The sequence below is a fragment of the Typha angustifolia genome, chromosome 7 (assembly GCF_048772165.1).
Source record: "Typha angustifolia cultivar Huaian chromosome 7, ASM4877216v1, whole genome shotgun sequence".
NCBI classification, from domain to species: Eukaryota; Viridiplantae; Streptophyta; class Magnoliopsida; order Poales; family Typhaceae; genus Typha; species Typha angustifolia.
The window spans coordinates 3928386-3955098 of NC_133245.1; the positions used below are offsets into that span (position 1 = coordinate 3928386).

At 37.9% G+C, this 26713-nt stretch overlaps 1 protein-coding gene and 1 long non-coding RNA gene across 2 annotated transcripts; one reads left to right on the plus strand and one right to left on the minus strand.

Annotated features, from left to right (window-relative positions):
* The first annotated feature begins 10470 nt into the window (after nucleotides 1-10470).
* Nucleotides 10471-12930, plus strand: LOC140763513 (9-cis-epoxycarotenoid dioxygenase, chloroplastic). Its single transcript, XM_073101734.1, has one exon. The coding sequence runs from the start codon at nucleotides 10599-10601 to the stop codon at nucleotides 12402-12404; it is 1806 nt and encodes a 601-aa protein (XP_072957835.1). The 5' UTR covers nucleotides 10471-10598; the 3' UTR covers nucleotides 12405-12930.
* A 9604-nt stretch (nucleotides 12931-22534) lies between these two features.
* On the minus strand, nucleotides 22535-26405 carry LOC140763956 (uncharacterized). The gene is made up of 2 exons (XR_012104931.1): nucleotides 26187-26405; nucleotides 22535-22919 (listed from the first exon to the last, which is right to left on the minus strand). It is a non-coding gene; the product is annotated as an uncharacterized lncRNA (long non-coding RNA).
* Between the last annotated feature and the right edge of the window lie 308 nt (nucleotides 26406-26713).

Consider the following 26713-nt stretch of genomic DNA (forward strand, 5'->3'; position numbering starts at 1 on the left):
TAGTAAAAATATAATTAATCATAATAATTCAAAAACTTTAACTATTTAATCCGATTGCTGTTGCTACTTGCATCGAGAGATTGAATGGATTTGCGAAAGTTTTCTTGCCACCTTGAATAATTAATTATAAAATAAAAGATGAATTTTCTCTTCTTTATTCAACTATCTTCTATTTAATATTTTTATTTCAGAATAACGGTGGACGCCTCACTTTGATATCCATACGTGGACGGTGGACCCATCCTCTCCTAAGAGAGCGATGAGAAGAGACGTTGGCAGGAGAGAAGAAAAAACTAAATAAAAAGAAATTTAAAAAAAAAAACTTAAAAAAAGCTAACGCGGTCCCGGAGCTTAAAGATATGTATATAATCCACCAATTAGCCCCAGGTGGCTCCGCGATGATATAATCCACGAGATAACAACAACACCGTTGCCTTTATTTACCGACAACTTGGTGAACACGTGTCGCCCCTACAACTAGTCCAGATACGCTCTACTGGATCCGTCACTTCAAGCGGCAATCACCACCTTAGTGCCTACGACGCGAATTGCTTACCGTGGCCATCGCCATCACGTTGGTCATTGGACTACTTCCTTTGAGAGATTAAATGGGCCACCGATGGGCCCGGTTGCGATCCAATCCGTCCACGTATGAGCGAATGGATCAGAAGAAGCGGCCGCATTGGTCTAAAAGATATGACGTCGACCTGGCCCATCTGGTGGACCACGTGGCGACTTCTACACTAGTGACACGTGTGTGCCTGTCAGCTGGCCACAGCTTGAGTTGACTGGGACGAACTCGTTTGTCGCCACGTGGAGCGAAGGGACGTAGAGAGTTGGGGGGAGACCATCCGTTTGGGATCCGGTGCAAGACCTGGATGAGTCAAATCACACAACATACGCGCGCACGCACGCACGCACGCCAAAAAGGCACTCCACGTGAATCCGCGGCATTTGTTTGATGGAGAAGGGCCATCACATGTTACCACCATTCCAAGTTTCAAACAAATTTAGAGTTATGGGTCTCCTCAACAAATCATGTAACGTTCTTGTCCTCTTAACAGTTTATATAAAAGAAAAATAAATCCAACAGTGCCACTGTTCATAAAAGTGCTAAATAAAACGTCAAACTCTGCTTAACTAACTGACTGAGATAGATAGTTTCAGATTCTTTTTTGCCTTCAGACTGTCTAAATAGACTTCTTTTAATATACGTTTGTTAATAATAGGTTAAACGGATTTAAAAATAAATTTAAAAAAAAAAAAAAAAAAGTTGATCGGGAGTACCACCAGTTTGGTCAATAATAACACACATTAATTCCCACTACTTTCTAGTACTTCAAAAATGGGGGCTGTAGCATTTGTGGTACATGCAAGTAATGGCCAAGGTAGCCAATGGAAGCAAGAGAAGTTTTAGTTTTTGGCATTCATCATCAATAATGGTGTCATGTACCGTGAAGGCATGCAGTTGGGCAGGTGGTACTCAGTGCGATGCCAACCACAAAAGGGCTTGGCAATTATCATGTGCCCCTTCAATTAGTGACAGGAGAAGGGCATGTCATGATCCATGTTAGGTTATACAAACAGAAGCCATCTGCTCCTTGACTCCTGTTGTGTTCCATTCTGAGTGCCTACAATAAGTGTTGCTCTAGTCCATCACGTTCCCTTGTTGCAAATTATGTTCCGATAAAGGTTAGCCCTAGATAACTTATTAACTACTCTAAAAAGCTTAATCTGATAGACAACGGTAATTTTTATAGTTTGATTTTCTAAAGTTCTCCTACTTTTAGACTCGACGCATTTTAGTAGGCACAAAAATTAAATTTAAATTAATATTTTAACTAAACTCGTTGTCATTTTAACTCGATACATTTTAATGGCCCTAGAAAGTAGGTTTAAACTAATTGGGTGAAAGTTTTGTAATTTTAAGTAATAGATAGATATCATATTAGCTTGTCAATTACTCTAGTTTAAATTTTTGGAGAATGGTGGTTTCATTGTCCTATACGTTAACTATTTGCTTGGTGGGTTCTTAGTCCAAGTACATAAGAAGTTATTTCCTTAATTAATCTTAGGCCCACACATCAGATTAATGTACCCTATTTTGCCCAATTCAAATAAATATTCCTTAAAAACTCTTTCGTAGCTTTATAGGACAAACTAATATTAGAATATAAGACTTTGAAGATCTTCTATGAGCTTAATCTTAAAGGGAAAATCAAACATGAAATCTTCATGGTTGGTCTCAAAGAAGAAAAAAGAAACAGATCTTCATGGACCTAATTAAGTGAATTAGTGCTTTGAAAAAAAAGTGTTAATTAATATATATTTTGTTGCTAACTTTTCCTATAAGACTAGTCAAGGATTTAATTAGTTACTCTTTACTTACTAAAATAATATATTAACATGTATGCAATCCTAGACCAATCAAAGGGTTGCCAAAGTTCTCAATTGAAGTGGGTCAAATATTGACCGATAACAAGGAATCTAAGGAAGAAGATCGAGCCAATAAACAATCGAAAGCATGCACATTTCATTTTCCTAGGAACAAACGTGTATAAGCAATCCAAGTGACTACTGGATAACTTTGTTGGATAAGTTATTGACCCACTTGTACTAACCCATAGAAAACTACACTTTGAGACCATACGCGTTAATTGGTCTCTTTTGTTCATATCATCCATACATTTTTTAGTGCCTTGTTTTTTTAAATCACGCATGACATCAGATTCGAATGTTAGGCTTTTGAAAGATAAGTCTACATCCACCTAACACCCACTATCAAAGATAAAGAGAGCAAAGCATAGAGGACTTACCAGCATAGACGCATAAATCTTGGAAATTTCTATGTAAGAAAAATAGGCAATGCTTCCATTTTTCTATGGCTAACATAAAATAATCTTGAGTTAGTCTGCATGGGAAAGGAACGAGATGCCTAACTTTAGGACTTGAAACGGATCAAGGTGTAGTAGTTATCTTTGCTAAGCAATGTGTTTAGGAATGCTAACCTGATTAGGATAAGCTGAAGCATATCCACGTGTATAAATAGGTTATGTAATGTTTTTTTAAATGTACATTCTACAGTCCGTTGAAACGTCTGCATGCCGACATAGCATGCATGTTATATGCATCTCGTTTTCTTTGCGATCAAAAGAGAGATCTAGAGAGAGAGAGAGAGAGAGAGAGAGAGAGAGAGAGAGAGAGAGAGAGAAAAGTTAAGTAAAGAAAGGAGAAGATAATTAATTAGGTTAAGTTAATAAGATACTAGAGAAAGAGAGTAAGACCAGCCGACTGGAGAGAGGGAAGGAGAGCCGGAGAGGCAGTTAATATTTGAAGGCATGCAACCAAAAGGCCCACGAAGGTGTCTTTATCGTAACTAACGAGTCAAAACCCACCGCCCAAAACGGCCAGACCGACAAAATTCCGACAAAATATGGGAGGTGGGACCCGTCGGCCGGTACTAGCCGTTGAGGACCCCGTCGACGTCGCCCTTTGTTCCACCACCGTCCATTCTTCCCTCGCCGCCAATATATCGATCATTATCCGTAATCATCGTCGTATTTATGATGCAATTAATGATGTTAATAATTAGAGGAGAAGCAACACGTATCCTTTTTATCTCAAGTTAAAATAAGAGAATTGTGATAAAAAGTTAAGGGATAACTATTTTATGTATTTAGACCGTTTTACCTTTTTTTTTTTAAAGGAAAGAAAGAGAAAAAAAAAATTTAAGAGTAAAATTATCCTTTTAACATTCTCCATTAATATCGTCAAAGAGTGAGAGATAATAGATAAGTGGGTGTCAGAATGTCATAGAAACTAAGTAAAATTGTATATATTTTAAATGTGCTGGAATACTGACTTGATAGAAGCAAAGTTATAATAAACGCAACTCTGATGTTAATTAATATAGGGTTAGAACATTTTTATTGTTCAAGGCAGCTGCAGGGGATTGGTTATAATGAATGTGAACTATTTTTTAATATCATCTTCAATCAATCATAGTCCTTTTTTTTTCCTCTCGAGCATTACTAGGGTTAGCCATTGTAGCTTGAGTTTTTCCTCCCCCACTCCTTGAGTGTCATCGGCGCCTTTACCTCCCTCTCCTCCCTTAGTCGACTTTGCTAGGTCTAGGAGAGGAACCTCTGCTCCTCTTTTGTCGGATTCTCTCTCCGTATTTCCTCCTCCCCTCAAGGTAGGCCATAGCACTCTTGCTAGTCGGTGAGGTGTGTTGCAAAGGCAAGACAAGGGTTGCTTTCTCCTCGTCACTTTGTTGGCTTTGAAAATAGGGAGTTTTGCTTGTTCCTTGGGGGTTATCAAATTAGGTAGCTCGAGGGTCTAGGGTTTTTTTGGTTGGTTGTTCTCTCCTTCTTGTCTGATTGCAACATGGGAGGCCCTTCCTCCTCCCTCTTGTTAGGTTCCAACGGGAAAGAGATTGTGTTATTGTCATCGATTCCTCTAGTGCAGTCGCTTTTGCTTTTTTTATTCTTTTTTTTTTCTTGTTAAATTGCTCTTTCATGGTGTTTCGATTGCATTATTAAATCCTCATTTCAACTTTCTTTGGATTCACTTAGGGTTGTGGTGTTTTGGTCACCCAAGGTCGCATAAGATAATATGAGCATCAAAGCCTTTAGGCTTGTGTTTCTACTAGGCTATGTCTTTTGTTAATAATTTGTATACTCTTAATTAAGACTTGATTCTTTTTTTTTTTGACAACTTATGTAGCCAAGTTTTTGGAGTTTGTTCGGGGATAGAAGCCTATTTTTCTCTTCTTCTTTTTTTGTATCAGACTGTATTATATATCTTTATTACGAGATTAATGAAATTATGCTTATATAGATTTTTCTCTTTAAAAATTAGGAAAATTTATATTTTACCCTGTGTAATTAGGTGCAAAATTCACCTCATTCCATATAATTTCATTTGTATCTCTGGTACCCTTATGGATATATTCATATTGAAAGTATTATTGTCTCTACCAATTTATAAGTCGAATACAAAGTTATAGATTTTTGGATAAGTTTTCTAATACATCTAAAATAATAACAATCAAATTTTAGATCACAAGACATAATAAATATATTGACAAGTGTATATTATTGTCATCTAAAATCTGATCGATAGTATTTTAGATGCGTTAAAAAACTTATCAAATTATTCATAACTTTGTATTTAAAAAATATCTTCAAATTTAATTTGTAAATTAATTAAAAATGATAAAAAAAATAACAATTTTAATTTAAATATAACTACAGGAGTATAAAATGACGCAAATGAAATTATAATAGATTGAAAGAGAATTAAAGCCTAACTATGAGAGATAAAAAAAAGAAAAGAAATTAATATGAACTATTTCACATTGAAATAGTAGTAGCTAGCTTTCATACATACTTGCACGCAATTTCTCTCAATCTATTATAATTTACATATGTTCGCCACGTTGTCATATTCATATTCAAAGTTCAAAGTTCAAACCATAAATAGAGGTATATTTGTCATACATTGGCATGCAAGAGTAGGGGTCACATCAGAGGGAATTTTTGCAAAGTGATGCCATAAGGAACTCATGAGTGGCATGCCATGTGGTGGAGTCCATCACGTCTCTCTCACCAACTTCATGCACCAAAATTTCTATCCTAATGGAGTCACTGCAATATATGCATGGAATGGGTAGTGTCATCTACAAGACTAAAGCATATCTTCTAAGACAGCAAAAAGTGCTTCAGAGAGATATATATATTACTTTCCTTTTGAAATGACATGACGTTGAGTAATTACCTAGTAGTATATCTTTAGCTATTAGATAGATAGATAGATAGATAGATAGATAGATTCATAGAGAGTATCATCAACACAAGGAACCCTAAGCTCATCACTTAAAAGGTGACGTTTGGTTGCAAAATAATTTCAAACTAATTTCACCTCATTTATTTTTTAAAGTTAGATTAAAAAAAAAGTTTATATCAGTTTAGACTATTTTATTGTTTGGTTATAAAATAGCATAGTGGTATAATATATTATAGAAAAATAATAAATTTAAAAAATATGAGGTGATGAATAAGGAGAAAAGATGATATACAGTTGATTGGAGTGATGTTTTTTCATGGCTAAAATAATAATTAGATTTTGTTTGTAAATATAAAATATTGGATGGAAGTGGAAAGAAGGATTACGAGCTTAAACATCTAAATATATCAATTAGAGTCTGTGCTATTTGTTTGTATTATTATTATTTTTTTATCACAAAATTAGGAGAAAGGCACAAGGGGGAAAAAGAATTGGAAGTTGCTTCATTGGAATAACATTTATCAATATATTCTTTATTAATCATCCTCGCATCTAGCATTTTAGTGTGACATGGGACATCATTGATCAGGTCATGAGTCATCACTTATGGGACATCTGGTCCATAGATGTGGAGAGGATTGACCAAGTCAACAAGCTATAGCTTAGTGCATAAATACTGGTTCGAGAGATTCCCCACTCTCTTTTGCGTAACAGAAAGATCAGATGCTTTCCACCAATTATTCTTTTCTAGCGAACTCCTCCTCCTCCTACTACAAAACTCATCACTTTCTAGCCCTACAAAAGCTCGTATCATTTAGTTCCCTCTCAAAGTTGGAGAAAAAGAAACTCCCAAATGGGCATTCCACTAAAGAGTGGAGTAGCGTGCAAAACTCTAATTTCCAAAATTTCCAATGAGTGTGTCCCTCCCAAACTTATTTACCCAAGTGTCTCTGTGTGTGTGTGTGTGTGTATATATATATATATATATATATATATATATATATATATAAGAAAGGAGAAATTGCCATGGCTCATGTACTACTAAATATAACTCATCTTTAATTTGCCCACTGTTTATATCCTCATACCACGTTCCTAACTCAGAGCTTGTTCTCTCTCGTACATGAGATGGCCATATGATAAGACCCCACCATGATGCAATGCTCACATTGCATGGCTTATCAACCATGTGCATGCATGTCCAACTCTCTCTTTTTAGTCTTGCATGGTTTAGTATTAATCCTTCAAAATTAATCATTGGACTCCCCAGGTCTTAACTAACGACTTGTGCTAGCTTATTTGGATGCTTCTCATGTGACACAGTTTCCAAGGGAGGGGATCGAATGCCATTATATATACATATATATATTGCACCATGGCCATCCTTGTCATGTTGTTATATGCCATTGACGATTGAAGCCTCCCATGTTGGCATGTTCCAATGGTGGGTTTCATGAAATAAAAATATGGGATCAGATGCACTTTTGCAATAAATATAAGAACAAAATGGTGGGTATTGGCAGTTATAGTAGTTTTTTCTGGTGATGTAGGTTGGATGTTAGGGGATTCCAAAGATGTATGCTGGATGGGCCACATGATCATGGGGACACATAATGCCACTGTACTACTAACCATCAATATAGTGGACAGTAGATGACGAGCACCCACATGATTTGCACCCCTTATTCTCATAGATTATTCCCACTGGTTAAATTTTGCAGTTGAGCATTGATTTAGAGACCACCGCATTCAAAAGTGTAGGACTTACTCAAGCATATATCTTTGCAATCATATAACTGTGATCACACTCCCCTTATGATTAGATGATTAGAAAGAGAAGCTCCTCATTTGAATAATAGATCGCTCAAATCTACTCTGAGAGCTATGCATGAGAAACTAATCATGCATGGAGGTTATGACACATGTGCCACCATGTGCATGCATGCAGTTTCAAGTTGCAACACATGGGTGCATGGTGATCATCACCAACAACTGCTGAGTTTCTTGCATCTCAATCTTGGCTCCATTAGTTTTATTTTATTAGTGTTATAAGAAGAGGTAGTTATACAGTTGATACATGTTTCAAAACTGTAAGTAACTAAACTGAATTATTATAATTAAAAAAAAAAAAAGTAGTTGGATTATATTCCTCTGCCAACTGACACAGGCAACAAAAAGAAGCCTTCACTGGTTGAGATCCATACATCAATCTTGGTCTCTAATAATTTACCATTTATTCCAAGTGGGGCCTTAGGTCAAGATCCATGCTTGACCATATATACTAGCAGTTAATTAATCATGGCCATGTTATGGCTTTTTATTGTTCTGAGGACCCATATGTATGCCCTAGATCATGACATACCACCCCTATATCGGCGCACACCGGAGGTCGGTCCCGGTCGGTCGGTCTTCGTAAACCGGCATGGCCCCTTGGACATATATTCAAACTCAAACCGGCTAGGGAAGAAAGATAACGTGACAAAATACTTAGCATTTCTGTGTGTCTCACCTTAAAGTGATATCTTAGTCCTTTCAATCCACTGTCATTAGTCATTAATAACTTCTAGTACAGGTGTGACCATCAGAAGACTCCAATTTGGATAGGCAAGAAGATAATGGGGAATATCTATAGTAGCTATATTAATCCAGACATGATAGAGAGACTAACCAAGTGTCTCATGGTCCCCCAGTTAATCCCAATGGCTAGAAGAAAACCACAAATTTAAAATACATTTAGTTTGGGCAATGAAATCAACTGGTAGTGGTCAGCCATGACACCATATGCTAGTGCCTAAAAATTTTTAACCTAGTCCCACATTTTATAAGTAGCATATGCTCTCTTGCTTGCTACTTATCAATATATCACAAGTGTGTGATAAATAATTAAGATACGTCTGTTAGCTAATGATTGGAAGTTTAAACCCATTAATTAAACTTAATACTACTACTTCTCTCTCTCTCTCTCTCTCTCTCTCTCTCTCACTATCTGTGTGTGTGTGTGCAGGCCACGCGAGAATAAAGCTCTAATTTATAAAGAGGAACGTGGATGGCTTATGTAATATAATAATATCAATTAGTGGCTCTAATTGGTGATTAATATCAACAGTAATTTGTTATCACCGCCCAAAATCGGTATTGACAAAGTTGCATCATCTCAACAGACAAAAGTCACCACCAATTGAGTTGCACAAATACATGACTTGCTAGCCAAATTATAAGTAACGATGGATCAAAGCTGACGTACACATACATAATTCGTTTAAGTTTCTTTCGAAAAAAATAAACTTTATTTTGTAAACTCGTGCTGCTGCGATGGTCTCCTCACTTTTAGATCAGAATATTAAAAAGAATTAAAAACTAATCACACCAAACGCGAGAAGTAATAAAAGAAAAGCATCAAGATTAGAGGCCAATGTGATCGATCCACGTATAGGCTTGCGCCCTCTATGGAATCGAAAGGTGGCAAGCCTTGTCATGCTTCCTTTAACCCCTAATTTTGATAGCTTAATATTTAATTAACTCGAGGCCACCAATTTGCTCAAGCTTAGTTACGAAACGAGCCCTTAATTCTTGCGTAATTAATTCACCTATTTAGAAGAATTGGACTTCTCTGATTTCCGCGTTGGAATACTACTTTGGAGCTGACTTGCTTTAGTTTCTCTCTCTCTCTCTCTCTTTTTCTTTTTTTTCCTCCTTCTTTCTCCAAGACGTGGGCGGTGCTCTAAGTGGTAATCTCTCTGTTAATCACCATACGTTTTGGGGGAGGGTGGGGGTGTTCTGTGGGGTACGTTGCCCATGAGGGGGGGGGGGGGGTGAAAGCTACGCCAAATCACGAACAATAAACACGTCCCCAGAATTGATACGGTTGGGATGTGGATGCGATGATTCACAACTTTACTGATTCAGTCAACGCGGAAAGATTACAAGAACTTTCCGATCTTAATCACTGTTACTTTTCTCTGATGATTCACGATCGATAAAACTGGACAAATCGAAGGGAACTATTTGTCGGCGGCACACAGTCCGAAAAGTTACCAATTACGACTTAGAATTTAATCAAAATTTTGCAACATAAAAGAAAAGGGGGAAAAAAAAGAAAGAGAACTCTACTGAACTATGGGGTTATTATATCAGTATTTGAGTATTTTGATAATATGAGAAGTATAGAGTATGGTGATATTAGGTAGGGTGTTAATTGAATATTTATTATTAAAAGTCTATAACATCGAGAGCATTTTTTTTTTGGGGGACAAATTTCCCCTGAGAATTTAACTAGGGGGTGCTAGAGTTTCTACATCGAGGTAGTAGGTAGGGGGTGAAATGATAACTACGTGCGGGCATGTGGAACGTCAATAAGAAATTAGAATGGAGGGAGGGAGAGAGAGAGAGAGAGATGGGAGTTAGGGAGGGACCATCGGAGGAAGCACAGAAGACACACCTGAGCCCACCGTTATTAATTACTCCCAAACAAAATAAATTTAAAAGAGAAATTTAAAAAAGAAAAAAGAAAAGAGAGAGAGAGAGAGAGTCTATATTAGCTTAAAGAAGGAATTATTTAGGACCCAATTTACCCTTTCCTTCACAATCCACCACGTGGTCTTCTCCAATGTCTCAAGGAGAGCCCCGTTCAAACTTCTCCCCCATCCCCAAGCTCTATAAATACCTCCCGAATTCCCAATCCCATCTTCCAAATTCAAAGCGAAAGCCACTTAAACCTCCCCTCCCCTCCTCCCAAGCAAGAAAAGAAAACTCACTTCCTATTTCCAAATTCCAATCTCTCGCTCACTCTTGCTCTTGCTCTTGGATTTCTAATGGCTTCTACTACTTCCACTGCCGCTAATCCAACGCTACTAAGAAATCGTCAATCAACTCTGCTATACAAACACCAATCCAAATCCGTCAAACTCCCCAAGAAGCCAATCCATTCCCTCCTCAACCTTCCTACTACACAATCCTCCACTTTATACCCAGCTCCTTCCATCAAACACAATGAGAAGGTGACCAACCCAGAACCCAATTCGTCGAGTCCAGTGCGAGTCAGGGAGGACTCAAACTCGCAAACTAAATGGAACCCAATCCAGCGCATGGCAGCCGTGTTCTTGAACACAGTGGAGGAAGTCATTATATCGAACACCTTGGAGCGCAACCACCCCTTGCCGAAGACCGCCGACCCGGCGGTCCAGATCGCCGGCAATTTCGCTCCCGTCGGCGAGCAGCCGCCGCGGCATGACCTGCCGACCGTCGGCCGCATCCCGCCGTTCATCAACGGCGTCTACGTCCGGAACGGGGCAAACCCACTCTTCGAGCCGGTGGCGGGGCACCACTTCTTCGACGGCGACGGCATGGTTCACGCCGTGCACCTCCGCAATGGCGCCGCCTCCTATGCTTGCCGGTTCACCGAGACGGCGCGGCTCCGGCAGGAACGCGCTATCGGGCGGCCGGTGTTCCCGAAGGCGATCGGCGAGCTCCACGGGCATTCCGGCATCGCACGGCTGATGCTATTCTACGCCCGGGGGCTCTTCGGGCTTGTCGACCACTCGAACGGCACCGGCGTGGCCAACGCCGGCCTTGTCTACTTCAACGACCGCCTCCTGGCGATGTCAGAGGACGACCTCCCTTACCACGTTCGGCTCTCCGACTCCGGCGACCTCGAGACCGTCGAGAGGTACGACTTCCGCGGGCAGCTCAAGTGCTCGATGATCGCGCACCCGAAGGTCGATCCGGTGACGAAGGAGCTCTTCGCCCTCAGCTATGACGTCATCCAGAAGCCGTACTTGAAGTACTTTTACGTCTCCCCAGACGGCGCCAAGTCGCCGGACGTCGAGATCCCCCTCGAGCAGCCGACCATGATGCACGACTTCGCAATCACCGAGAACTACGTCATTGTGCCGGACCAGCAAGTTGTCTTCAAACTCCAAGAAATGGTCCGCGGCGGCTCGCCGGTTGTCTACGACAAGGAGAAGACCTCCCGATTCGGGATCCTCCCCAAGTACGCCGCCGACGCGTCGGAGATGCGGTGGGTCGACGTGCCGGATTGCTTCTGCTTCCACCTCTGGAATGCGTGGGAGGAGCCGGCGACGGGAGAGGTCGTGGTAATCGGGTCCTGCATGACGCCGGCCGACTCGGTCTTCAACGAATGCGACGAGAGCCTCAAGAGCGTCCTCTCGGAGATCCGGCTCAACCCGTCCACCGGCGAGTCCACCCGCCGCGCCATTCTCGCCCCGGCCGATCAATTGAACCTCGAAGCTGGTATGGTGAACCGCAACAAGCTCGGCCGGAAGACCCGGTACGCCTACCTGGCCATCGCCGAGCCGTGGCCCAAGGTGTCGGGCTTCGCAAAGGTCGACCTTTTCACCGGGCAAATCCAAAAGTTCTCCTACGGCGACAACCGGTACGGCGGCGAGCCCTACTTCGTCCCGAGGGACCCATCCTCGCCCCAGGAGGACGACGGCTACGTGCTCTCCTTCATGCACGACGAGCAGACATCGGAGTCGCAGCTCCTCATCGTCAACGCCCGCGACATGCAGCTCGAGGCGGCCGTGAAGCTGCCGTCAAGAGTGCCATATGGATTCCACGGCACTTTTATTAGCTCAAAGGACTTGGAGACGCAGGCTTAGCCAGAGAGGGGATCTTCTTGTTAATCTCCAACCTTTTTGGAGGAGGAGGGAGGGAGATTTACCAGAGGGAGCTTAGCCAGAGGTCCCCGGAGTCCTTCCCCCAAGATTTGGATTTCTTTTCTTGGGTTATTTTTATTTTTATTTTTTTAAAGTTACAGCAGTTACAGTAGGAGGGAGAGCAGGGGAGAGAGACCAGCTTGTAGCTTTTCTTTAGGGAGGCTGTAGGTAGTTAGGTGGGCATGCAGAGCTCAGCTGGTTTCTGTTCTTTTCTTTTCTTTTTCTTTTCTTTTTTCTTTTCTCTTTCTCTTTCTCTTCCTCAGGCTGGAGACAGTGATACTGGTGACCCATCATAGGTTTTAGTGTAATAATTTGCCCCCATCTATGTCTCTTGGGGATTAGAAGGGGTTGTTCTGTTTCTCCTGTGTATTCATGTGCAGGGAAGTGCAGGGGACTCTCCCTCTGGCTTCTTTTCTTGTGAATATTTTGTTCCAGTACATAGTATATATATATATATATATTATCCTTTAACACAATCTCTGTCTCACTCTTTTTTTTTCTTGAATTTTTTTTTTTAATTTTTAATTTTTTATATCTCAGTAAATTAATTGTTTGCAACTTTCTGGACCACTACTAAACAGGGGGTTAGAAATTATGACTGGTGAGAAAGAAGGTAGCTCAGAGGTGAATGGAATTTGGGAAGGGGCGGCTATTGCTTCACATGCACTAAAGATGTTGGAATAGAGTAGAGAGAGAATGGGTCAGAGAGTCGAAACTTCTTTGAGATGCTCTTTCTCCAGAAGAAGTAGGAAGGCAGGTGGTAGAGGAGGAGAGAGAGAGAGAGAGAGAGGGAGAAGAGATTGAGACATCTCTTACACTAAATGGGAGGGGGAGAGAGAGAGAGAGAGGTAGAGTTAAAAGGGTGGGCTTCTTTTTTTTTTTTTTAACAACACCCACCTGAAAATTACTTGAAACAACACAACATGGTACTTCACGATTAAAGAAAACGAAAATTAAAAAAAGATGCGGCTAGATATGGAAGTCTCTTTTTGGGCAGTTAGGTAGTATTTGGTAGGTCGAACAGGACACCATGATTGGATCGCTGGGTGCATCGTGATTCATCCGTGATTGGACCGACTGATTCAAAAATTCAGCTGATCCATTCAATCCAAAGCGATGGGCGAATAGGAAGAGAGTTTTTATTTTTATTTTTCTTCTATGAAAAAAATAAAATACGAGTGTATTAATTAACCTCATCCTGGGGATAATAAATAAACCACTGACATCAGGGAATAAATGAAGTACCAACGGAACGGAAGAGGAAATGATCTTTCTAAAACCGCAGTCCATTGTTCTTCCTGCCTGAGTTAGCTAGTATGATTGACTTCTTTGAAGTTATAAGAGATAATAAAATCAAAGAAAGAGGAGGAGACGAATGCAATATCTTTCCACATCAAAATGAGATACGCCGAGACAGCGATCAGAGAGAAAAGCTTTCTGTTAGACAAAGTTAATGTCTCAAGATGTTGCATTTGGTATCTGTTCAATGTACATAGAGCAGAGATTGTGATATGGAGTAGGAAATAACTGAGCAGAGAGTGTGACGTGGAGAAAGATATAGGAAATAACTCTCTTTTTTGCCTTGGAATTGCAAATAGAAAGTCTTGACGTTTTTGTTGTTGAGTTGGCCAACGACAAATAAAGCCCGACCTCTACTTTATCAGAAGGTCCTCCTGAACCGTTTCCTCGCACATCTCTCTCTCTCTCTCTCTCTCTCTCTCTCTCTCTCTCTCACTCCCCCCATCTTCCTCTCAGGTCTCTTCAACCGCACCTCTCTCACATTTCAATGTAGTAAGAAGAAAGTTTAACCATCAGCCGTGATACATCTATATCAATCGCAAATTATTCAACCATAATTTCTCAATAAAATCTACAAAAAAAGAGTTGAAAAAAATACTTATAAAAACACCAATTAGTGATAGATAGGTCGCTTTATGAATTTATTTCTTGGCTCCTCGAAAACACCACACATTCTTTTCCCACATGGCTGCCTTCCACGCAAATCCACCGACCGCCATTAATTATTTGTGCCCACCTCGACTATTCTATTTTGGGCTACTGTTCACAATACATTTCTCAGTCCACTAATACTCTCCTCCATCTCTAGATTTTTTTTTTTTTAAATTGGAGAGAGAAAGTATAGATTTAATAGTATTGCAATTAAATCAATGCGATATATATATATATATATATATTTTATTTTTCCTCTTTAGAATAAGACAAAGATGGTAGTGTAACTATATGGAGAATAAAAGGGTACACTTTTGAAGCCACTTTGTCCCTACTTATTCACAAGTAGCTATCAGAGCTTGCAAGGTAGCGAAGCTCACATGGCTGCAATTAATACCAAAAGGTATTCTTCAAGAACCGCAACAAGGTGTGATAGTGAAACAAGCCATGTATCATCTCTATCTTTGTTGAGGAGAAACATGCAATATAATTGAAGCATGGATAGATATATTATTTCCTAGCATCTCATCCCATCTTACGTTTCTTTTAATCCTTGTTGTTCATGGCAAGACCATTGATAAATAAAATATTAGAATTGATATTTCTACACCAAATAAGTAGATCTAGCATCAATACTTTTCATCCGCCACATTAAAATGTAAATATGTGCAGGCAACAAGAATTCTGGGTTTTCCCCATTTCGCAAAAAAATGGAAACTAATCGCTCACAAGGAAAGTAATATTTAAGAAGACGATGAATATAAATCTAAGGTAATACACTACAGGGAAGAGTTTGAACTTTGAAGACAAGAGGAAAAACTATAACTATCAAAATCTCCTTGTTGTTCAATGATATCATCGATAGATACCATAGTTCAGTAGATGTCATTTCTTTCGCATACATGCATGCCAGTTCTAACACAAGTTTCTCCCAGATCATTGTAATTCAATAAAGTAATTGAGATGATTACCACATGCACATGTAAGAAGCTACTAACACAAGTAAATTAAAAGAAAGAAAGAAAGAGATAGATAGATAGATCAAAACAGCTTTCCATTCCTTACAGATATAAAATGAAAACTATGTCACCAAAGGGTGTTACTTAATGTGACGGCTATCCGACGTATGATTACATGTTTGAGTCAAGGAAACAATCTCTTCAGCACAAGGTTACACAGTGCGTATACTTTATTTTGTCTTTTATTGGAAAAAAAAAAAGGAAACTGAAAAGACTAGAGAAAATATACTGTCACCTTGACGGACTGCAAGCATAAAATAAGAGTGTTTCATGATACACTAAAGCACTATTCTATATATCTATTTAGGATTAGATGCTGGCTATCACTTTCCGCAGAGAAAGCATCAAGATAAGAATCACTCAATTCAGTATTCCTATGTAATTTACTGTGGGCCATGCTTCACGTGGAAACCACATGAATCATATGTCCCTGATGTTTAGATAGGGGCAGTAAATTTAGATGCATCTTGAAAGTTAGATTTAGAGAGTCCATTCCTCCTCAGATATTGGATATAGCTATAGGTTGGATATTCTTCTTTTATTACTTGGGTCAAGTGAAGTAAACTAAGAGTAACCCATCCACCATCCACCTCCCAATATTCTAAAGAGAGAGCGCAACTCTCCAGGAAAAATAGCAGCATGGAATTCAATGATGAAAAAGAGAATAAGGGTAAAAGTATTTGCCCTTTGGCTCTCTGAAATCCATAGAGGTGATGACGAACTGAGTGATGTGTTCGGTCTACTTGTATTTATTACAGCTTGAGCTCATTTAAAACAACACCACATGTTCAAAGGAAAGGAAAGGAAAAGAAAAGAAAAGAAAAGAAAAGGTCACCAACTAAAAATCAACTTCCATGACTCAATTAGCCAATAGTTAACTAACCCCACTTCTTTCACTATAAGATTTATTATAACCTTCGTTCTATTTTTTCTGTTTAATTACAAGGTTGCTATCACACTTTTCTCTAACTCATGGATGAGAGTGGCCAACTCTCAATCCTCCACTACTATTGGGTTTAGTGAAGCTGCTTACCACTAAGGCTCAAGTCCATCCTAGATTAATAAGCAAACTACCACAATAACAATTCCTACAATCCAAACCGCCCCCATAACTGGGCGGCGTTGACAAAAGAGATAAGTCAATTGATTAACAAACAAATACTAAAGGAATTGGATAAAAGGTAGGTCAAATGTCAAACGCTAGCATATTTTTGGCTCCACTACCACTCAGTGCAGATGGTATGAGTGGCCACAGCCTTGCATAGCAAGGCTTCTTTACAAAGTGATTTCACCACTAACACAATCTCATCTGCAATTAAGCCATCATAAGTTCTATCATAAAAGTTATCACACATTACATTAAATGGTGATGTAGTATGCTATCAAACGTTCATCTCACCATTATCAACAGGGCTGGGTGGGGCTCAGCCCATAATTTTCAACAGGGGTGGAAAGGAACAACTACTGGTAGGGTGGGATGCACTCATGCATCTACATGAGCAGCCCATTAGGGACTTCTAATACGTGGTGCATGGTTTGAACTCATTTATACGGCACTTGAGGTAGTTGATCAGACTGATAGAGACACAATAGATTGCAAAACTTTGTCCAAATACTATCTAGTAGCCTAAATAAGGGGACTCAAGCCCTGAAAAAAGAAAAAAAAAACTATTTGCTTAAGCAGAAACCACACACCTTAAAACAGTAAAACATCGCATCAATTCCGTTACAAAATCTAGCATCACTTTCTCCCACGCATCAACACTCCACATCCAAGCGGTTATTAAAAATTCCCTTCGTACAGTCAAAAGAAAGTTCACCTCTAAAGAAGACCTACCCAGATGCTAAGTTTTTTCTTTTCTCTGACCAAACTAGCCCTCCTACAAGTTTATTTTACTTATAGAGAAAGTTTAAATCTTGTAAAAGAAATTGCAAAGTGAAATGCAAAAGATAAATTTCTATGTAAACCGTTCAATAAACTTATATTTAAAAATCGTTAAACTAAAAACCGATTTATATTATAAAATAAAAACTCTCCTTAAAACTTGATAATTTTTCCGCTAATCGAAATACACTCGTCTTATCTTTATGTTTCCAGATCAAAATAAATTACATGTGTAAGAAAACTAGGGGAAATTGAAAAGAAAAACTCTCCAACCTCCCAACATTGGTGGAGTTTTCAGGTCAGAGAGGTGCTAGATTGCAGCTGATAGGTAGATCGATCACAACAAACTTTTTTTTGTTTGTTTTTTTTGAGCGACAACACAACAAACCACTCGCTACATCCTTTCATGTAAAAAAAAATAAAAAATAAAAATAAAAATCTTGCAAACTTAGCATGAGTCCACTAAACAAGACTAAAGGGGGCGTAGGCAATGATGCCATCAAGAAGACAAAAGCCACCTGAAGGATGAGTAGACCTAGATGCGGTTCATTCAGCAGTTGACGCGTACACTTTGTTTCCTTTCAGCAACAAGACAACTGTTACCATCACTTCAAAAAAAAAAGAAAAGAAGAGAGCAAGCCAAAGAACAAAACAAGAGAAAAGGAAAAAGGAAATGAGCATAGCTTCAATTACCAATCATAGTTTTGGCATTTGGAGTAGACCCGTTTAAACAAAAGGCCACCTATTAGCTCCTCGTAACCTCATGGGAGTGCCCCTTAGAGCTCAGGAAGGAGTGTGCTAATATAATATAATTTATATCCCTAGTCTCATGCACCTCTAGAGTAGAAACTAGAAATAGTTGCATGTCCTAAAATTCTGCATGCACACCACTATGGTGTGGTATGTTATCCACAACAGAACATGTCTAAAATAAACAATTAAGTAACATATCTGATTCCCATTCCCAAGAAACTTGGGCTACTCATGGGTGATTGATTAGAACGTCTAAATTCCACGTCATGCTGTTCCTACTGTCAGTGTTTCCTTGGGAAGAAGCAGAGTCCCGGGTCACCTGCTTTTAACGTCAGGACGTTGCCCACACAGTTGAGCAGTGGCACGAGTTAATAACAAAGTGTAACGGTGGTCATCGCCACCTCGTATTTCTCTTCCCTGCCGGTGTCTCCGGGAGCTCCCACCACCAGTACAGATACGTGGCCACCCACGAATCGAGTTGGGCATTCCACTGCCCCAGACATAGACACTACGTGGCTCTACGAGAGTTGGGACTTGTTGACCAAACTACACTTACCTTTTAATTTGTTTACCAAAATAGATCATGGCAAATTTAAATGCCAAACTAAGTCTATTTTTACTATTGACTTTTAAGTAAAAAGGCTTAACTATTAAAGATTTTATTTAAAAAAACTGATGAGAGCAATGTTTTCTTATGTAAGCGCTAATTTGTCTGTCGGCGTTTTTATTGAAATACTTTAGATGATACTTCATATTTTTCAGCTTAGGAAGTTCTTTACTTGAAAAAATATTTAACAGTTATACATTTTCATTAGGACTACAATCCCTTTTAGTATTGAAGGCGATCTATTTTAGTAAATTTTAAAATAAATCTAGTTCAGTCAAAAACTCTCGAGGATTGTTTGTGTTACTAAAAAAGTGAAAAAAAAATGCCAACTTTTAAACCTTTTTTTTTACATTTTAAAGTTTAATTGTAAAAAGTAAATTATGATTCTCTTACCTACTCAAAATAATTTTACTTTTTTTAATAAAAAAATTTCTTCTTTAAAAAGATATTATTTTATGTAATTTCACTTTCTAACAATCAAACACACCCGACACCCTCACCTCAATCTGTGACACTTTGTGTGATTGCCTTTTATGTGCTTAACACAATGTGGCCTATTACTTAGGCCTGTTTTGGTTTTGAGTTCAAAGATGGTCCCCGACCGAGGGACCTCTAACCTAGTTTAGTAAATAGACATCTTTTTATCATTTTTATACCTAACCAAGTTCGCTCTTCAAAAAATCAAAATTAGGAAATGAGACCAACTAACTAAAAATTTGGAGCTTAGCCTCAAACCAAACAAGCATTATAGGTTGTCAAATCTATATATTTATATATTGAGAAATGACTGACAGTTTTATCTAACCTAACAAAAATTTAAGACATACTATATCTATCAAAAGAGAAAAAGCAAAACTACAACTATATACAATCAAATCTGGTTTCAAATCTCATCGGAATGTTAAATCTCAAATTTAGTTTTCCGAATGTGGACTAGGAGCCAAGCAATTTGTAAATCTGAAACATCCTCTTTTTCGCTTATAATGTTTAGGACACCCTCATTGGGTGTTAATCACAGAGATATTAAAATGTTATGTTACTTAAAAGTTTCCTTTATTTCTTCTATCTATTTCTCAAGTCTTGAGTAATGAATGACACATTAAACGTCAGGAAGAAACTTTTGATCCTAAAATCCATAGTGAGCAAAATAATTTGCTAGCAATTTATTCTCAGAAAGTTGGACCTGGATTTTAAAAAACAAAAAAACTCCCCATCTAAGACCATATCTGATCCCGTTTTCACCTTGACGCAACTGTTTGTTTCATGTTTATTCTCAAAATTCTTGTTGAAGTCCTTGCCTATTTTGGGAGTCAAAAGATTATCTTTACATAAACTTATTCTTAACACCTTTAAGATCATCTTGCTCAACAATCCATGCAAGTAAATGGTGCCCATTTACTAATTAAACCAAAGTACGAATATTCATCTAAGATCATTGAGGAGTTAAAGTGAAAGCAAAAGGATCCTGATAAGCTGACACATACCTACTCAGAATATCTTGCCTCCTAAAGCAAGATGATAAACATGAGACTCACATGGCCTGGAAGACTGAAAAAATTACAAATCTAATAGCGACAATCACCGCGCCAGTAATACAACAAATAGGGCAACCAATTTTTGGGTCAACATGATTACGATTTTTTGTCACAATTCGTCAACTACCAACAGAAGATGCTATGAACACAGAGGAAGAAGCCAAAGAGAAGAATTGAGGTCCAAATGGAAAAAAAAAATCCACCAACTGCAAATATCTCATGCCAGCCTACAAGATCCGTACTATGTTTAAATTTAACATGTGTGCCACATGAAAATGCCCACGAGAACTTGGGAGTTAGAAACAGACAGAAAGATTCAGTCATCTTACCTGAAACAGAGGAAGCACAGTTGCTTCACTCGGAACAGAAACAATGCTCATCAGGAGCAATGAAACATAGTACTCAGCAAATATGCCCCATCACAATGGGTATCAACAGTGCTCGAAAATCTTTTGTCATACTCTCGCTACAGTAAAAGCTGCACTGCTCTTGAGTTGGGTTAGGCAGATGGACTTCTGCCCTTCTTTAGAGCATAAGTGCACCATTTTCTTACTGTACTCATGACAAAATTTGGAAATGGAGCACAATAACATCCTACCCAACCTAGCGGACAGTGACTGTGTATAAGTGTAAATGCATATCCAATGACCTAAAACCGCTACTTACATGGTCCGACTAATAGGAACAGCACCCAAAAAAAAAAAAAAGAAGAAGAGAAATTCACAAGGTGCAGCAGTGGTCTCCTCAAATAGTAGTAAGGCAGCAAGGCTTCATGAATGGCCTTGTTGATGTTCAAAAATAGGAGCAACCTGCTGTGTTGTTGCACAAAAGGTTTCCAACACGACAAACATTAGAAAAATAAAACACCAAAGGTCTGTTGATCTAAAGATTCAAAACAGTTTAGCTTATCAACTATATTTTTGTTAAGGTGACCATCATTTTATAGGCTGGAAACTGAAAAAAAAAAAAAAAAAAAAAACAAACAAACTAGAAGACACGTAAAATAGGAACAAATGAGGGAGGAAAAAAAACTTTTTAGCTGCTATCCTGCTAACGTTTTCAAATGTCATCACAGTGATAAAGACCACAATTTGATGTGCACAATGGAGCATGATGACAAGAGATGATGAGTTGTGATTCTTTAAGTGGGAAACATATAAAAACACATGTTCAAACTGGTACCACACAACAAAGCAGGATAAATAAAGTAAAATATACCTCATTGGTGTTTGGTTATCTATCTCTTCAAGCTGGTAGAAGCACATAATCTTGGGTTGGGTCAAGACAAGGTGGGCAAAAATGTATGTACGAGAATGCTGCAAAAATGGAAGTCCGTGAAAGAAAAACAAACTGTTAGAGTTAACCAGGGTATCTTCGTAGATTTTTTTATCTCTGGCAGAATATACACCAATGGCAGTTTCAACAGGTAAATTACTGACTGACCACCTGACAGCTAAAAGATTTGGATAATACACTTTCAGCTGTTAAAAAAAAAAAACTTCAGAAGTATGTTCAGGCTGTAAGGAAAAATAACAATTATTCAGGCAACAAAAGAATGGGTGTACCTATGACAACATACTTGACGTTAAATGATTCATTCACCAACCATGACGGTGTCAAATAAAACATCACTGAAGTCATATGGAAGTGATTTTATTTAACATATATTTCTGATGGTTAGAACAAATCTTAACAGCTATATTTGGATACATCTTAGAGTGTATTTTTATTGATATTCAGGGATTTCACCAATACAATGCATGATTGGTGAATGTTTATGTGTAGTCAAATGATGATTCAATATTAGCACAGACAAATTACTGTAGGTTAAGGGTTCTGATATCTACTAGCTTCAACATATGATCCATCAAGTCATAAGATCTTGCATGCACCCAACATGGGCAGAAAATGACAACCAAACTGATGCAGAAGGACCACAACCAGCTATCAATAAGGATATCTGTGTGTACGTTTAGCTTGAACAAACATATGATACCATATGAGAAATGCAATTGCTTCCAAGCATGCGAGTAAACCAATTTATCACAAATTGTTGTTGCTTTGCATACCATCACAAACCAAAAAGTATAAGCCACCCCACCACCCAACAGCCCACATGATGTTGTGGGGTTATTGAAAATTTTTGGAGTGTCAAATTGGCAGTTGAGCTGCTCTTGCATGTCCAATCAACCACATGCCACATAAGGCACCAGATGCCATTCAAATGCCCACGACCAATCTATCCCAAAAGTCCGATATATCTTACAGTGTGAACAGCACAAAAAAATTTAGTCAATACTAGTGCCAATGAATCACCAGAATGGTAGAGGTGAAAAGCATATAGATGAATTGCCATTAGAATGAAAACTGAAAAGTGCATTGGAAGCCCATCAAACATGAATACTAGTTGATCAGAGTGAACTGATTCATTAGCCGCTATGATACAATAATTTCGTTCTCCCAAGATACAATTGACATAATAGTTTTTATAAAGCAAATCCAAAAAATGAAATGACTAATGGTACTCTAAAGGAAGAGGAACATGCCAATTCAAGTTGGTTGACGTCGGAAAAAGAAAAAACAATCTGAGACCAAGACCAGCAGTTACATGCATGAGAAGGGACAATACAAACTTGAGCAGAGTCAGGTATTACCATATTGCACATCAAGCTTGAACTGGTCCAAAGCCCCACCGCTTCCAACCAATTTCTGACATCAGTATAAGGAATTAATGCATGAGATTATGGAAACTAAATCAGGAAATGATAAATCTAATCAATAATGAAAGCAAGCTCTTAGATGAGTATCGCACATAATTTTGAGAAACAAGGAAAAAACTAAAATCCATAGAAATAACATAAAAAGATCACAACTTTAGGTCTTTGGCTCAGCTGGGAAGAGAACTATCCCTTATGAAAGAAAAGCTTAGATTTTTCACTCCTCTTTATTATTATTATTCTGCAATTCGTAATCTGTACTGTACTAGTCTTTAATTAACTGATGAATGTCTAATTGGGGTTCCAATTCTCCATTTCCTCTCCCAAAAAAAAGCATGGAAAAAAAAATCAACTGGAAGAATTTTTATTATTTCCCACCATTCACCATTCAATGAGCATTAATGTGAATCTTGGAACATTCATCTAGACATAAGAATTAACAAAGTTGCCATGGAATCCATCTCAACCATTTAACTATTGGAATTCTTGAATCATCCTAGAAACAAAAAAAAAATGCAACCGAGCTGAATTTGACAAAGCCCAAAATGAATTCTATTATCTGACTAAACTCTGAAGAGATTGCAAACCAACCTAAAGAGTAAAGAGCATAACTGAATCACAAAAATTTCAGCTTTCTTGCATGTGGAATCTTAGGTTCATGAGACTACATACTCAGAAAAGGTAAACAAGGACAAACCTTCTTAACTTGCCATTCCCGGGGGGCAAGATTATCAACAAATATAAGGACCAAAAGTGTGATAAAACAGAGAGTATCCCATTGATGGACAGGCATGTTGGGTTCCAATTAGGATCAACTAAACTTGGCCATGCCATGAACTATGAACCTAGGAACCTTTGGAAAGAAATATGATGCATTGGAAATATAGTTTAGCTGGTGGGTTGTCGACATTACATCAAGGCTTCGAAACTCGATATTAGGATAGGGATAGAAAAAATGATACGTATCAGCCGTATCGGCTGTATCGGTCATATTGGTCGCTCGTGTTGAATCAGATTATTTTTAATTACGTAAATTCTAAATATTATTTAAAATGCAGAAATATTTCTAAAAATTTATAAAAAATAACAGAAAAATAAAAAATAAAAATTAGTCATATATGAACTTTAAAAACTAAAGAAAAACTCACTCAAAACTATCATAAATTTCAACTTGAATTAGACAAATTTATATACTCGTAAATTATTACTGCCGAACAACATGAAGAGAGAAATATCTTCACTGTTGTTCTATAGCAGTAAGATAAGATAAATTAAAAAGTGAGTGAGAAAAATGAAAAAAAGAACTTATCCGAGTTCACCAAAGTTTGGACTAAACTAAAAAGCTTCGTCGGAACGACCACCAAATGAACTCGGTGAAGTGTGAGAGTAAGATGAGAGTGTGTGTGAGAGATAGAGAGTAAAAATTTAAAATTTAAAAAGAAAGCAGTTGATAACATCAATTATTAATATCTCCTAGGTTAGATATATTTTAGATTCAACCTAAATCTTAAAAAGAATTAATTTTGCCCAATATTATTGTTTTCAGTTGATACGACCAAAACCGATCTAATCAAGATCAATTATGACCAATCCCGATCCGTATCAGCCGATTTTGGGATCTATGGATTACATAACTAATATTCAATCGAAGTGAAGACTAAGTTGATTTATTTTTATTTTTATATATTTGTTGGCATTTTTATCTTTTTCTTTATTATATTGTTATGTATACCATTATTTCTTTCTTCATTTTCTTTTGCTACATAATTTCTTCCACCGTAATTTTTAATCTTTTGTTCTTATAAAATCTCAAAGTTGTTTAGAGTTTATCATTCAATTCTAACATGCATATGTCTATGTATATACCTTTCATTTAGTACATGAGTTGGACTATATTATTGTAGTCTCACCAACTTGTTTACATTGTCCATGGAGGAACGATTTCTTATGCATAAGATAGAATTTACAAATTTATCTTCAAATAAAAAAAAACTACTAGTGTTCTCTAATGTATGATAAAATTAAGGGAAAATTTTATTTCGCACCCTTCTTTTTGCATTATTTTTGTTTCAACTTCTCTTTTTTCACTCATCTAAATTAAGGGAAAATTTTACATTTATTATCTACTAAATCCCTATCATTAATTTGCATCATAGAGACTAACCAGCAATTCAAGTTAAATTAACCCATGATACTCAAATTACTAGCATAACCTTAGATATCCATACCCGTTGTAAAACCCTACTCACTCAGTAAAAGATAAGAGATCTTCCCCTAACCTTTCTTCGCCAAGTTTTTTTTTATAAGATGGAAATGATCATCTTTTTATTTCCCAATGGGCTCTCTTCCTTGTCCTAAGGAGAGAAAATGGTGACGGTGAGCCATGAAAGAAAGCCAATAAATAAGTAAAATGTTAGAGCAATTTTGGCATTTTAGAAGTTATATTTTAAAACAAAAATTATTGATTAAAAAATGTCATTCTGTCATGTTCCATTTGGTGAAAGTTAGTCTGAGGTTTCTTTAAAGATTTATAGTAAAATGCAGGGATCAATTTAGATAGGTCAAAAAGGGAGGAGTTTAAGTGGAAATAAGGTAAATTTTCCATAGAATTAAAAACAAAGTTCTGCAATAAGTGTATTATTTGAAAGCAATGCATTATGCTGTCAAATCTGTGAGCTTCTTTTTATCATTATCAATGAACTAAGCAACCAAATTTGTATACTTTTTCTTTTCAGGTTGATGCACAGGTTGGAGACATGCAGATAAAGAAATTGTTTTATTAGATTTTAATCTGGATAAATATTGTTGATTAATTCTGTCGCTTGGACTTTGAGCCAGATGGGCCTCTAATCCTATTGACAGGATTGTAGCTAGATCCATTGGACACAGGTTTGGAACCTCAACTAAAACCTCATCGTCTGGCTGGGATACACAATACAACTGCCTTTATGCACATGAAAGTAAAAGTAAGGGATTTTTTTTTTAAATAAAGTTACATAGAAAATAGTCATATCTGTGCCAGTCTTCCAAACCTACGTTCTTCGATATACCTAATATACTTATAGTTGTATAGATTGTGCACATAATCCAGAATAAAGGGAAAGGCACGATCCACTCCAGAAACAAGCAAAAGATGACAATCAGAGAGAACATCAAAATAACAACTGGGTTTCCTCATAACAATCCACAAAACCACTCAAACAGTCTTCTAAACCTACCAGGCACTAGAAATCAACTGGAATCCTGGAAAAAGGAGTACCTGGGCCTTGTTAAAGAAGACGGTGTTGCTTGGGTGCATGAGGATTTCGGCCTCCCCTTCCTTGACTATAGTATAACCCTTGAGCTTGTCTCCGAGGTCTCCTACGTCGTCAGACTGGCGACGGATGCTCCAAATTCGAAGAAGCTATGAATAATTAGAAGAGATTGGGGAGGCATCGGATGGTTTGGACAACACGGATGGGAACTGGGGAGGCATCGGATCGGATTGCGGATTCCTACGACCCGACCCGATCCGTTGTTTGGGGGTTGCCCGTTGAGCGGTATTCTTCGATTCCATTGGTGGGTCCACATTGGTTAATTTCAGAAATATCTCCATTAAAAAAAAAGAAGTAAATAGCTCATTTCGTCAACTGCCATTGTCATAAAAAGCACCGTTGAGATCTCAGGCGAGCTAATACGAAAGAAAATAGGGAGGGTAGGCACCAGTTCAAGTACAACAAAAATCCTGAGATTTGCCCCAAAGTCGCAAACCGTGAATATCTCTATAATCTAATATATTTTATAAGT

What these genes read in the sequence shown, in the direction of transcription:
- LOC140763513 (XM_073101734.1), top strand. Translation starts at nt 10,599, where the DNA reads ATGGCTTCTACTACTTCCACTGCCGCTAATCCAACGCTACTAAGAAAT.